At 44.2% G+C, this 15,224-nt stretch overlaps 1 protein-coding gene across 2 annotated transcripts in view; it reads left to right on the top strand.

The window, feature by feature from the left end:
* The window catches only part of nrp2a (neuropilin 2a), a 55,513-nt gene that overhangs the window by 16,766 nt on the left and 23,523 nt on the right, over positions 1-15,224 (top strand). For both annotated transcript variants that reach the window (XM_011606099.2, XM_029839967.1), the window contains exons 3-7: positions 508-689; positions 7,115-7,345; positions 9,098-9,253; positions 9,763-9,932; positions 10,848-11,003. In XM_011606099.2, the coding sequence (XP_011604401.1) occupies positions 508-689; positions 7,115-7,345; positions 9,098-9,253; positions 9,763-9,932; positions 10,848-11,003 (895 nt within the window). The remainder of the gene's footprint in view (positions 1-507; positions 690-7,114; positions 7,346-9,097; positions 9,254-9,762; positions 9,933-10,847; positions 11,004-15,224) is intronic.

Below are 15,224 nucleotides of genomic sequence, written 5' to 3'. Positions count from 1 at the left end.
ACCTCCTGTGCTTTCTTATGGGACGTAATAGATCAACCGGAAAGGCGGCCATCTTTACCCACTAAAAAGCTGCATACCACCACCTAGTGTTGGGAACCATTACTTAGTTTATTTTCTCCGTTGCGTGTAAAATGGGACAAAGAACCATTTCCAATGAGACGGCAAAGTAATTTTAAGCATGGATCGTTTAAGCTTTGCTGACTGACTGCCAAGTCTGTAGCTGATATATTTCCTCGTGTCTCGTGTTGTATCCTTAAATTGCTGGGAGGCTGTGCATTCTGGCAAACCTGAACCTTCAGTTGACACCTGTCTGGTTTTTATTAGCCAAGCTTCTTACATAAGCCCATAACTATCTTCCATGTTTATCTTCTCTGCACTTTTATCTCCTGCCTTCTCTTATTCCCCTCCTGCTGCTTCGTGCTCAATAAAAACCCCATTGTTTAGATCCTTGCCTGAAAACATTCTCAAGCCTTGGATAATAAAGTCTGTGCTTTTGTTGTGGCACAGGTATGACTTCATTGAGATCCGTGACGGGACCTCGGACACCGCTGATGTGCTGGGTCGACACTGCAGCAATATTGCCCCTGCGCCAATCATTTCATCTGGGTCCTCCCTGCAGATCCGATTTGTGTCAGACTATGCCCACCAGGGGGCGGGCTTCTCTCTACGTTATGAGATCTTCAAAACAGGTGAGGAGGTGGAGTAGAAGCGTATTTCTTACAGCACCAATTCGGAACAGAGTTAAATTATCACAGATAGATTAATCAAGTCAGAACTTCTCAATGCCCCCTAGTGGTGGATTGCAGAAACACCTCTGCTCGTGTGTGTAATGGATTTCATTCAGTGAACAGTGCATTTGGCCAACATGTGCTTTAGTTTTAGATGAAAAATGTTTTCATCCATATTTCCTTAAAGTTAGCTGAATTTTAAGTCAAGCAAAATACATCAGAAGAGACTGGAAATGCTGTAATGTTGCCCAGTTTTAGGGTGTGCCAGTATAAAGTTCTCTTCCAAAAATGGTTTGCCAATGGTCTTGCTGTTAAATTAAAAGATTCTTAAGCTGAAACATATGAGAGAAATGTTGAGCTTGTCCAGTGACCAGGAAGGGGGGGGTAGCTGTAGAGCTATCTTCACTAGACTTCTCAGCCCTTCACAGCCCCAATCCCATCATCAGTCACCTTCTTACTTCTGTTTGGCAAAGGTTACAAAAGGAAAAAACATTTACCTAAAAGTAATCCAAAAACATGCCAGGAATTTGTACTTAATTGGAGCAGGAGCCACTTCTTCTTGGGGGATGAGCAAGGTCCGGTGTGGGAGGCAACGCTGGGAGGATGAAAAAGCTCTGAGGCAACTTGCAGTCGAACCGGAGGTTAAAGGTTTATGGGTTGAGGCGGAGGCAAGGAGATTGATGGGGATGAGTGTGTGCCGAAATGGGATTTATTTGAGGTCATCGAGGTACACAAGGTGAAGTGCACATTGCAGGTGAAGTCGCAGTGGAAAGTATTTGCTTTGGTGGTGAGGTGTGAGGTGTGTCGATGTGCAAAGACTAAGAGGTGCAATGGGCAGGTGGCATCGAGGCAGCGAAAAGATTTATGTCCAAATGAGTTACCAGCTGATCGCAGGAAGTTCTGCAAACTCCACTGTTTTAAGGGTATTTTTTAACACCCTTAAAACAACAGAGGGCAACAACGGCCTCAAACCAACAGAAGAGACTGAATCTTATCTTCAGATATCCGACGATGAGGTGTTTTGCTAGACGAGCAGGATTTGACCATCTCAGGGCACCAACTCAGTTAAACAGAAATATTGTGTCCGGTAAACACACAGAAACACATACAGCTTGTACTGAGGGCTGAATGATAGGGTACACGGTTACCATGGTAAGATACTGGTGTAGATTCAGGGTGGTGCAAGGAATTGTGTCAGCATGAGACGATGTGTAGGTGTCTGCTAACTCCATCGGCTTGATGTAGAGAGATGGAATGATAGATGCTCACAGGCTCAGACAGACAGACAGACAGACAGACAGACAGACACGCTGGGGAAAGGATTGGGGTGATGAAGACATACTGACAAAGAGATGAGTGAGTCAGAGAGGAAATGTATTCATGATTCCTGATTGAGGCCATGAGTTAATTACTGCGTTTCCTCGCATGCACACTCTCCTCATAGACGTTTGTCCTACTGAGCCTGGGCCGCCAGTTTACAACAAGCACAATTCACAACAACTGACAGGAAAAACCGATTTCGTTTGTGGAACAACTGCACTGATTTTAAGATTATTAGTGGAATGTGTTGGCTCTTTCCTGCACTGTAAATTGGGAGCAGCATTGTTTGGCCAATAGCTGTGAGTTCAGCCTCGCAGTGGATATTTTTGGTACATTGCGTGTCCACTGTGCAGGTTTGTGTTTATGGGAGCACATGTGTTTTTAGAGGGTGTTCCCCAGCAGAGATTAAGATCTCTGCACACAGCTCGGAGCTGTGTGTGTGTGTGTGTGTGTGTGTGTGTGTGTGTATGTGTGGTTTCCTTCCCATCCCATCCCACACAGACAGTACAGTTCACAGTGCTGGCTGACCCCAACATGCTGGGTCTCAGAGTCAGAGAGAGTCTGTCTGGTGTATACGTGTGTGTGTGTGTAGTGAGAAGTGGGGGGGGCTTTGTTTATCATTCCAAACGTGATTACCCTACATACACTTAAATAAAATATAGATAAAAAGACAAAAACATTATAATCCCATAAGAAATACTTGTTTCAATCCTTATGAAACCAGACCACAGGATTATCAGCTAATGCTGCTCATTATATTTCCTTGCCAGCAACATCCTCTAAAGTGAAATTTGAATTAAAGACGGGGACACAGAGCCTCTTCTCGACCTGTTTTCCACTGCAAGAACCAATAATACCTTAGATTGTTTTTGTTTTGCTCATTCAACCCAATTACATAAGCAATGACTGTAACAACTCCGGGGGATTTTGGACCAAACAAGCAATCTGTCTGTGTTGGTATGTGTATGTCTGCATGTGTGTATCTGTGCACGCTCGTTTTTGTGCATTCGCGTGCGTCTGGTGTGTTAAATTGCAGTGACTGCTAATTATTTCAAGCAGCAAGGACCAAGAGTCGACCTCTGGCTCTGCATCTATCTAACCCTAACCCCCCTCCATCTTTCTCTAGACCTCCTAAGGGGAGGCAGAATCAGGCTTTGCCCCAAAACAACATCCTTCCTCATCTCCCCCCACCCTTGTAGCTGTATGTATGTCTTAACCCCCTTGTACAGTGAAAGTGCAAGACTCCCCTCCTCCCCATTATTATTGTGGCCTACTTTGCTCCCGATGGTGCGTGCTTAACCCTTTATCCAGCCCCCTTTAACCAGCCCCCACAACACTTTCACGTATGTCACGTGCTGCTGATGCTGTTACCACGGCTACAGGAGGAAGACTTACCAGTACAGCCCCCATTTTTCCCAGTCTCCTGAAAGCCCACCACTGGAGAGATAGCAGTCTAGCCAATCGGCGAGATGCGACGGGTCTGGAGCACCCAGGGGCCATTTGGGTCCCCTCCATGACCGCTGTTGTGGCATCTGTGGGCTGCAGCAGGAGAACAGCCTTAGGCGGAGACCCCCCACCCAAGTGCCAGTCACAACAGCGGCCCTGTTTTCTGATGCTATCGTCTTGATTGGAGACCAACCCCCGAGTCAGTGACGTCTGTTACTGTATGGCTGATTGCCATGTGTTGTTTATTCCGGAAACACAATTAACCGTCAGTGGAAAATTGAATTTTTGAATTAATGAATTGAATTTTTAAATTAATAAATTGGATCCGCTTAGACAAAACGAGCAACAACATTTGCAACTGCACAGCTTCTCAGCTAAAGTCAAACCACTATGAGTCTTTATTCATTGAAACTTCAATTAATAATCATAAATAATGTAGGTTATTGCGCGATGCTTTATAAACACTATAGTCAAATTCCGCAGAATTCAGGAGCGTAACCCAGCCTTCGGTTCTACATAATGTAAAATGTCCCTCCTGGCCTAATAACTGTTAGTGTGTGGCATGCAAAGAATGTTGTTTTCCTCTTCATGGGGCCTAATGTGTTGTTGTTGTTGTTATGGTCATAATTTTTCCACCCTCGCGCCCCTTGTGCAGTACACAGCTTCACGCACGCATACCCAGGCATTAGTTCAGATGCTGCAGGAGAGATTTCCTTCTATGGCATCCTGCACTCCAACTCCAGCACGCCAGAGCGTCTGCACATAAGGAGTAGATGCACGTGAGGTAGACAGAGAGGCGAGGAGGGTTTGATGCCCACCAGACAGTCGCAGAGAGGTGAGCTCTTAGCAAAAGTTTGTGGGCCGACGACTCCAGATGAGACGGAGCGTTTAAAGATACGAGAAGACGGAGAACAAATGAAAGGGAAGGAAAAAGGAGGGGCTGGCGGGGGATTGCCCTGACATGTGGAGCTGCCTCTACATCAGGCGACCATGTGCGAGAACAGAGTGGTTTCTACCCAGCAACTCACTCTCTCATCCCCCAGTTTGTCACACACACTCACACTATGATTTACCCTTCAATGCCAGTGAACAGCTCTTGCCAAATGGCAGCGCAGTGTGCGTCGCATGCACCAACCAGCGGCTCGCAAGGGTGTTTGAGAGACGTGCCAAAGGGAGATGGTAGGTGGTAGCGAAGGGACGTTGTTTTTGGTGTGTTCATATACTGTAAAGTAATGAGCACTGACGAAGAGAGAAAGTACTCATGCATACGCCACAAAACGTAACGTGTGTGCGTGTGTGCGCCGCCATTTAGTATCCGAGGCGACATGAAACGCACAGAGCATGTGTGTGTGTCTCGTGTGTACGATGGAGTCACGCTGTGCTCAGATTGAAGCTTTTCAACAGTAGGACTCCAGACAGCTGCACTGTGACCCAGTAAAAAAAACAAGGCCAGTGTGTTACTGGGACTCACACATGCTGAGAAGCCATCACACACCTACAGACACCTTCAAGGCTCGTGGAGAACGGCCGAAGCATGGCAGCAGCAAGGGATGCACAGGCTCAATGGAGGGGGGGAACAAGAAAAACGGATCAGATCTCTCTATCGTTGCTTCGTTTTACTGAATTGACTAGATTATTATTAATATATATATATTAATATTGTTAAATGGAAAGCAAAAACATACATTGGAAAATATATTCTAAGACTTGTGATTACTCAGATCATACACATGTAGACACACTCACACACGTGCACACAATAGCACAAGGTGGTGAGGTCAAAAGCTTGCTTGAAATAGAGTAGTGTAGGTATCTTGGTGGAAATTACCATCATCTTTCAACATGCGGACCTTTGTGTGCGTGCGCGTGTGTGTTTGAGCGAGCAGGCAGACAGGCTCCTAGCAGGAAGCGCGATGATTCGTGGGTGTTTTCATGTTGCGTATTCATGTTAAGTGGGAGAAGAATAAGAGGTTACTTTAGACATGTAGGGATGAAATTGTGTTTTTAATAGAGCATGCAGGCATGTCATAAACAGACATACACGATGGGCACCTATACAAGTAATCGGTACCAAAATAGCAGGGAAAGACAAATGGACAATTGGTGACTGATGGGATCCTCCCAAAAGAGCTGGAGGAAGTGTCCAGAGAGAGGAAAGTCTGGTTGACCCTGCTCAGAACACTGGCCCAGCGACCTGGGCACATAAGCAGATGGATGGCAAATGAAAATGGAAATAATTTGTGAGAAAATAACAGGGCTGTGAATGCCTCTTCAGTTTTTGTCTCTCTGCATTGATTGGGGTCAGTTCATCACCATTAACCAAGTGTAGACAGGGGAGGGTGGGAGCAGTTTGCTGGCCCCTGTGCTTTTATAGGGTTGCCTGATAATAAGGACTGGTGCCTTGGAGGAATGCCACAGAAGGAATGCGCTGCAAACGTGTCTGTGCTGTTCAACGTCTTGTATGAATATGCATCTCCTTATTAAAAGGACAGGCAGTTGTCTGAAACTGTGCAGTGCCCTAAGATGCGATCCACTGGGATCCTTCCCAACCTGACCTTGCGAGATGCTCTCCATTACACTCGCTGAATGGGAAAGTCCTGCAAGAATGGGACCGTTTCCTTTGTGGTGGTGCTAGCACCAGGCCGCGCTAAAATAGACTCAACTGGAGAAGAGATGTAAAAAAAGACTGTCGCCAACAAGTGTTGTCATAAATAGCCTAAAGAAAAGGATTATCAGATAGTTAAGAAAGCTCAAAGCTGCAGGCATTTCTGACATGCATGGCCAGTCACAGATCTAACGAGAGTCCGGCAGTCTCTTCACAGCATTATTGCATGTACAGTCTATTATGGCAAGTATAAAAATAGAGAAAGACATGCACCTCCACAGACTGGCTGTGGTGTGTAAAGATAGAAAGATTAAAGCCATGTGGTTGATGAGAAAATAGCCAGGGTTTATGAATGAGTGAGCTGGACTGTCAGCAGTATTTTTCTGCCAGCCTCATTGATGTGCCAGTCCATAAACACGGTTCCGTGACTCAGCCATCCCAGTGGTCGCTGAGCAGTGGCTGATGGGTAAATGATCTAACTGCCATCGCTCAAGGTGTGCTGCCCAGGGCGTATTAATCTGCATGGCTAATGAGAAGCAAAGGCAAAGGGTGCACTTACAACCATTATGTAATGTGTGTGCGTGACTGGGGACCAACAAGTACTGGTCAGTAGTTGGAAAAACAAATAGCCATAAAATGCAATATTGCTAGTTTTCTGAAATTACTGTCTACTGTGTTGAGAAGTGTATTGTTTTACAACAGAGTAATGGGAATTAAGCAAAATCACACATGCTTTCTTTCTTAAACACAGTTATTGGCCTGGGGTGTGCTATGGTGTAGCATTAGACACGCCCACTTGAGCATTTAATCATAAACTGAGTGTATGTTTGTGCATTCACCGCCGCAGCTGTTGAATATTCCGGCTTGCTGCCAGTGATGAACGACTCTCTGGAACAACCTCTGCAAGTCAGATGAGATATCCTCCTATGATCGATTGCGAGCGGCTGCATGGTCTCATAACGTGCCCAAACGCTTATTCCGTTCTAAATATCCACTTATCTTTGCATCCTCGCAGGGTCAGAATTCTGCTTCCGCAATTTCACCAGCCCCTCAGGCATGATCGAGTCACCGGGCTTCCCAGATAAATACCCTCACAATCTGGAGTGCTCCTATATGATCATCGCCCCGCCTCACATGGACATCATGCTCACGTTCCTGACCTTTGATCTGGAGAACGACCCCCTGCTGGTGGGAGAGGGTGACTGCAAGTATGACTGGCTGGACGTGTGGGACGGCCTGCCGCAAGGTGAGAACAGACGTTATCCATAAATCCACATGCTCAGTGATCTAATGAAGTACATTCACCCAAGTAGACCTCCTGTGAGTTAGCCGTATGCATTTAATTCAACGTGCAGTTTTCCTATTTAAAACCAAATTACACGTCTGCCACATTAGCATTTCTGAGGCCAATATTGTACTATTACTGGAGAATAATCATTGTATCCAGAAAAAAATCTGCAGGATATTCTTTTATTTTATTACTGTAATTATATTTATTGAAAATTATTGTAAATAAAACATTTATAATTACATATGATAATTTAATCACATTTATAATACATTTACATTGGTGTACACATATGGTAGTTTTTTTCATGTATATCAAAAGAAAACAAAATCGGTGTATCACAGGCTCAAATAAATTGATTTACTTAAAAAAGTGGTTTCAGGTAGCCTACTTTTTTAACAAGGCTGCATAGCCATAGCAAGGTAAGCATGAAAACACACATTCTGTATCAAATTGGCATTTTAGTGCATACATATTGCCACCAAACCCACATTTCCGAACCCACAAATTCACGCATCTCACCTCGTTTTCGCACAGGAATTTTCATACCGCATTTGAATTTCCCAAGTAGCCAACAGTTTCTTTGATGTAAGCAGCCTTTCCTTACATTCCTTAACGTTGCATACAGGAAATGTTATTTCACACAGTAAGTGCTTCAACACCCTGAGGACCAGTCCTTTCCCATGGCCCTCTTCCCTAGCATAATAACACCCTTCATCACCCCCTTTTCTTATGTTCCACATGTCCTCCTTCCTTATCACCTAGCGCTTCCTTCCTTCCCCCAGGGGAGCGAAAGCAACGATGAATATCTGTTTACATCCAATCGGAGGTGCCAAGTGTTACGAAAGTGGTCATTCAACCACAATGAGGAAGTGCAGAGGAAAACATTTGAGGATGTTATCAAAGGCACTGACAGTACCATAGTGTAATAAGAGCAGCGATGAAAGCCCCATTAGCGGTTGTGAGTGGATCTCTTCCCACCCCAGAAGTAAGGATTTGCTCTAATTATTCTGTTTCCAGTTGCTAAAAAAGGGGGGATCCAAAAGGATTTGAAATTCCAATTATAGCCCAGAATTCGGGAGCTTTGATAGCTGAAAACAATTTTTACCCTTTAAAAGTTTAGAATTAGCGGGAAATTAAAGCGTAACCCACTTCTAACTGGTAAGTCCCCGAGCAGAAAGAATGGGTTGGAGACTAGACAGGAGGATGTAGGCTTTGGCGTCTGGAGAGGGAGCTACTCTTGAGACTATGGCAATGCATCCTCTGGTGTGTGCGATGATCCCAGCGAAGCGAGCATTAAAACCCCCCTGCTGGCTGCTGGCTGAGACAAGCATGGCAGATGGAGGGATGGAGAGGAAAGGGAAAGAGAGAAAGAGAGATAAGACAAGGCATGCTGTGACACATTACACAGCGTGGCTACCAGAAACCTATTTTTGCTGTACTGGGTGCCCATTTAAAAACCTTTAACAAAGTTTATCATCGTTGTAGCTATTAGCAAATGTAGCAACATGCAGCAGGAGTTATCATCACCGCACACATTCAAAGCTTTTCATGATTTAAAATAACACAGAATGACTGCTTTAATCAGGCAGCTAGTTCAGCGTGATACAGTAGAACCTATAATTAGGTTCCGGCCACACCTTGAAAGCCAACATGGAATATGGTTATTACATGGGTAATTAGAGGAGTTTGATTTGTATGTATCCACAGTGGCTCCTCTGATCGGTCGTTACTGTGGGACCAAAATCCCTCCGGAGATCCAGTCCTCATCGGGCCTGCTTTCCCTGTCCTTTCACACCGACATGGCGGTGGCCAAAGACGGATTCTCTGCCCGATACAACCTGACCCGCAAAGAAGTCAGCGACTGTAAGTGTCAGACGGCTTCAAATGAAGGTGTATCTGCTCCCTCTGTGGGGTTGCGTGCTTCTTTTATTCTTTCCAAAATCCATTTCTAAACTTTAACCATCGCCATCTCTGCTGACGCTCTTCTTTCTTTCTTCATCTTTTGGCTCCTCTTACGCTCCTGATCTTTACCGCCCTGCCGCTATTAATGTTCTCTGTCTTTCGGTCGTCTTCCCCCCACGAGAGCCGCTTTGTCAGAACAGTGCTATTTTCTTTCGAATATAAATGAAGTTCACCTCAATTTACCTCTGCTCACCTGCTGGCCTGCTTCCTGTCTGCCGTCCCTCCTGCTTTGTCTTGATTTGACTTTCTTCTTTGCCGTCACATACTCGGTGGTAAACCGGATCGCCACTTTTATTGCTTTTCACACATTTGTCATCCATTTTCTTTATCTTTTACTTCTCTCTCCCAGCTGCTTTTTGCCACTTTACAGCTAAACACTGTTCAGTTACACACCTCTCTTTTCGCATCAGCATTCCACTGCAGTACGACGCTCGGCATGGAGTCTGGGAGGATAAGCGATGATCAGATCAGCGCTTCCACGACCTTTTATGACAACCGCTGGTTACCACGACAGGCACGCTTGAACAACAATGACAACGCCTGGACACCTTCTGAGGACAGCAACAAGGAGTACATACAGGTCAGACTATATCATATATTCAATTTTTCTGCACCTGGAGGAGGCAGAAGTCAGAGCTTTTAGATAGGAAGCAGATGTTTCGCTTTTAACAAACTATGAAGACAGAATTTCTGGGTGTGAAAGTGGCTCTTCCTGTTTTGGTATAATCCATCCATCCTTCATAGGCTGGGACCCAGTCCACCTACATCGGGGGCAAGACACACCCTGGACACACTATTCACAAAGACTAAAGTCTTGAACTAATTACTGCAAGTAAACAAAAGTATGATGTTAAAAGGACGTGCCATTTTCATTATTAAAAAGTTTCCAAAGTAAAGAGAAACTTAAACTTCAAGCACTTTAACCACTCAAGGACACTAAGTGAAGATGAGTTGTCTTGGTGAAAATAACGGAAACTATTTCCAGAGCAGCAGGATCTCATATGCGTTGACGACGCCATAAAACGCACCGCAGATGCGCGTTGAAAACAAATGCAGGAACTGTGAATTGATGATAAGGAAGTTCTTCTGTGCTCTCAATCTTTCCTGTGTCAAGCACACACAAGGGCCCTGGCGCGGCCACGCACACACACTTGAGAGGAGCAACACCATGTGATTGATGAAGGTGCTCTTCAGGAATGCATCCGAACACTATGCCATTGATCTTTGCCTCCAGTCGTCCTCCCCCCACACTCACACATGACAGTGCAAAGACACACACACGCTGAACACCTGAGCATCCTCAGCAGAGGACCAGAGTGGGTGTCCATCTCCTGCTGTCTCTGTGACAGATAGACTCGGCAGCTGCTCGCTCTGTTATCTACATCGTTCCTGATGATCATTAATCTCCTGCGGCAATCTGTATCGATGACTTTATTCTCGTCTGCTCTAAACCATTTTATTCGGTTATTTACTGTATTTCTGCTACTTCTTCAAGGTTGACCTCCAGTTCCTGAAGGTTTTGACAGGCATCGCCACACAAGGCGCCATTTCCAAGGAGACACAGAAGTCCTACTACGTCACAACCTTCAAACTGGAAGTCAGCACCAACGGGGAGGACTGGATGGTGTACCGGCACGGCAAGAATCACAAGGTAGCTTAACTTGACACTCCAGAGGCTGTTTTATGACACTACGGCTCCCTCCCTGGACCTGTTTGTTCACCTGAGTCATGAACCAAGTCATGAGATAGAAAAGAGGGGATGGAAGGAAGTGATAGAGAGCAGAGGGGAAGTTAACAAACAGGAACAATGCATTCCTCTGTGTGCCCTTATCTGGCCATGCTGTTCATCATCTTTCTCAACTCATGAGTGCAGCCACCCACGCACAGACACAGGACTGTGAAACCCAGGGAGTCCAATATATTTTTCTGTATTTATTATGAAAGAAATGATATATCCAGAGGTTTCTGAGGATCTATCAAACTATATGAAGTATATTCATATCCTATGTAATTATGCCTGCATATTGAATATTTGTGTAATTTATAAGATGCTTCATTAACTTAATATTATCAGAATATATATATATTTTTTATTACCATAGAGCTTATATCAGATACCACCAGGCTATATGAATCCACAGCAGATGTGCATGCAGCTGTTATGGTAGGCAGTATTTGCTGAGGCAATTCATATTGTGAGGCTGAACTTTACTGCTGGCCTCTGTGTGTTGGAGGGAGGGGTGGGAATTCATACATGGGTGCTTGGTGGTGCTGCTGTTGTGGCTATAAGCCCATCTCTAGGGGAAATGAACTCTGCATGTCAGTCATATCTGGGTTAAGGTCATTGTGCCTTCTAGTAGACAAGAAGTGTCTGTGTGGGGGTGCATGTGTGTGTGATGGTTAATCCACACATGCTCTGTTACCCACATGGATGTGGGCACCCCCTCTGAGTATGCCACTGATTGGTTTGGGTGGGGTCAGTGGGGGGTATTTGATGTGGAGATTATTGAGTGAAACGTGGATTTGGCTTCAAAAGTCAACATCTGTGTAATTCGTCTGAACCCCACTTACCCCCCACTTCAAACAAAGAATAGCCCCCACCCCACCCCCTTCTATATTTTTATGTAACCATTGGCTGGGCTCTGTAGCACGTGTGCACACATATGGACATTATGGCTGCCTGCATTGTGTAATTTACCTCAACTCATCTGTGTGTGCAGCATAAAACTATAAATAACAACTTTAAGAAATCAGCTCAGAAAGATGCATCAATATGCATTTTTTAGGGTGATTTACCTCTTGCAGTAGTGGCTTCTTGGGCAACTTTTGTAACCCATTAGAATGTGCCACATCCAGCTAGTGGTTAATGCCTGATTTTCTAATAGAATACAGGCAGTGCTGTATTTAAAAGTCTATGTTACTATGAGGTGACCCTTTGAGATTGTTTTAGCAGCACAAATATTCACGTTAAAAATTAAAACCTGAGGATTTGTAAAACCTGAAGATACCTCATCAAGTTGCTAAAAGTTACCATGAAAGAGTTCCTTATATATCTAAAAGCAAGCCTTCAACTAATTTAACTACTTCAGGTTAGACTGAAGACATTCAAGACATAAAACCTAGATGGAGCCTTTGCTCTCTGCATTGAAAACTCTGTAGTAACTCATTAAGGCTAAATACTATATAATGCTAAAGCTGCTTTCCTCTCCCTGTCAGCTGGCTGCTCCCCATCCCAGTGGGCCACAGTAGAATCGCCCATGAGTGCTAATCCACCAGTCATGTCTTACAAACTCTCAGCTAACCGTTCTTAAGCCTCCTCCCTGAAAAGTCCTTAAGAGTTTGAATGTGAATCCCCATCAGGGGGTTCTGTAATCATTTGGATTTGCTCCATTTAATTGTCATTTTACGCACAGCTTGGCATCACCCAGGAAGAAATTGTGCTCTGTTTGCAGAAAGTGGAACCCCAAGTTTTGATGCATTTGACACCATTCAGACTTAAATAAATAGTACAATCTGGCTATTCTTCCTCAGTTTGTTTGAGAAAGCACGCAGTTTCTGATTCATAGCTTTCAATTTTTTTCCCGCCATTGATAGAACGAATTAGTGCCAGTAAAGGGGATTTGACAGAAACAGGGCTAGAGAGTAGGGGAAGCTGAGAGCAGAAATGCATTGTGGGTGAGAAAGCTTTTTTGGGCAGTAGGAAGAGAAAACAACCTAGCATTGTAGCTCACAATCCATCGGTCACACCAGCAGTTGAGCTCTGTGTACGTGTATAACTGTGTGCACATGTCTTCAACATAAAGGACATATGCATATATAATAAACTGAATTGTTATTAAAGAGCTACAGTATCATCTGGGTGTGAGGAAAATCGCATTAGTCCCAGTGCTAACTAATCTGAGCTGAAATTATTGAAATTAAGTGTGAATTTTAGGAGATGGAGGGGACTATCCACACTACATTTCAACCCGCTTCATCACACTGTGTCACAGAAGCACAGGATTTGTCTCCCACCCACACATTCTTCAACCAAATGCATAATGCATACATAATTCACAAAGAAAAATACACACGCTCCCCCCACTGGCAAATGCATCTGATGATAATGGTAAACTGGGACATCTGATTTAGCACACCTAGAACTAACAGCAGCCAGCTTCAAACCAGTTCTTACAATTGACATCTTAAAGGGAAGGGAGGGGAAATGTTGCGTAAACTAGTGTGTGTGTGTGTGTGTGTGTGGGTGTGGGTGTGTGTGTGTGGGTGTGTGTGTGTGTGTCGCTAATGGCCAGAAAAAAAGAGACATAGACAGAAAATAACTAGAGCAGGGAGGCTGGAATGATCAGTGCAATGGACAGAGAAAGATCAGGGGACCAACGGGGATGAAAAACCGAACTGGAAACAAATAATGTCTTCCACAGAGCCCCTTCCCTGCGGTGTACTTAGACTTGAAGGAAAAACTCTACAGAGCGGTGGTAAATGAATCTGGCCATGCTGAAATATGGCCTTTAGAATCCCTATTTTTTTACATGTAGGGCCGTATTGGATTTTTTAATATACGTCATAAACATGTATGTAAACACACTTGCATTGGGAATATCTACTTTTTAAATCGGTGTGTTTATATATCTTCATTCTTTATATATCTTTTGTTTTATATGTTTAGGAAATGAATCCAATTACTTTTAGAGGTTTACTCTAATGCACACGTCGCGAAGAGTGACCTCTTTCTCTGGAGAGGTCATCAATAGTTAAATAGCCATGGTGCCTGCATCCCTCCAGTGTCCACACAGGCAAGTCTGACCATAGGATAGTGCCACTGTGTCTTTACATGTGTAAGTAAGGAGAGCTTCGTTATATTTTCATGACTCTGCTCACCAGGAGACACAACACGACAGTGTTAATTATTCACTATGGCTAGCCAGTGCATGTGGGTTGGGGCTCCTAGTCACCGTGTCGTCAGGCAGATTAAAAGAGATTGCTAGCTTTGTCCATGAGCTTTCAAAATACAGGTAACGTCGCCCTCTATAGGTCGGCAACAGTAACTGAATAAGCCTCGCCTCACGCCTTTTATTATTACCCCCCACTCTTAACCTCAACCATACCTTTAACTCAATGTTCTTCAAACTTATATCTTACAGAAGCCAGTGTAAAATTTAATAACTGCTATAATCCGCCATTAGAGAAGCGGCCATGTGAGAGCCTTCACCAGCTTCGTTAGCTTTCCATAGTTGAATTAAGTAATCATCTGATGCCTCACATTATTCTTGTTGTGACCCCGTGTAGATTTTCTAATAAAGCGACCAATTGTTCAGATGTATAATTCCACTGAGTAGATTCTTCTGAAGATTCAAACCTCCAGCGTGGAGTAGTAAAGAAATTCAGGCTGTGAAATCCAAGTCAGCATGTCCAGTTTGTCAAAAAGTAACAAGAAGCTGGTCAATGACCAACCATCTGCTTCCCAGGGCTATTAACCTTTAACCTTGGAATAAAGAATGGAGGGTCAAATGAATGACCCCTCAGGTACCGTGACAACAGAGTGAAGGAAGTGGAGCCCACTAACAACTTCTTTCCTTCTTTTTCCTGCCTCTTCTCTTTTCACACCCTCAGCTATTGAAATCGGAGATGGTTCTTGAATAAACTGAGCTTTTCATTTCTGTAATCTTGGCTGATATATTTGGTCCAAAGGTGTAACTTACCTAATGCACTCAGTCCATCTAAACAAGGTGCGAGTGGATATTGGCTAAATGTTTTTTGGGAGTGCTAGGAAATTCAAGTTAAACTCAGTATTGACATTTACAATAGCTGTAGTGTCCATGTGGCTGATTTGGCTTATTAGGTTTTTCCTGTTTGTGTGTTGAATCCCTCCATT

This window comes from Takifugu rubripes, chromosome 8 (assembly GCF_901000725.2).
Source record: "Takifugu rubripes chromosome 8, fTakRub1.2, whole genome shotgun sequence".
Lineage (NCBI taxonomy): Eukaryota > Metazoa > Chordata > Actinopteri > Tetraodontiformes > Tetraodontidae > Takifugu > Takifugu rubripes.
The sequence above is the reverse complement of the archived record's forward strand: the minus strand, read 5'-3'. Positions and strand labels throughout refer to the sequence as shown.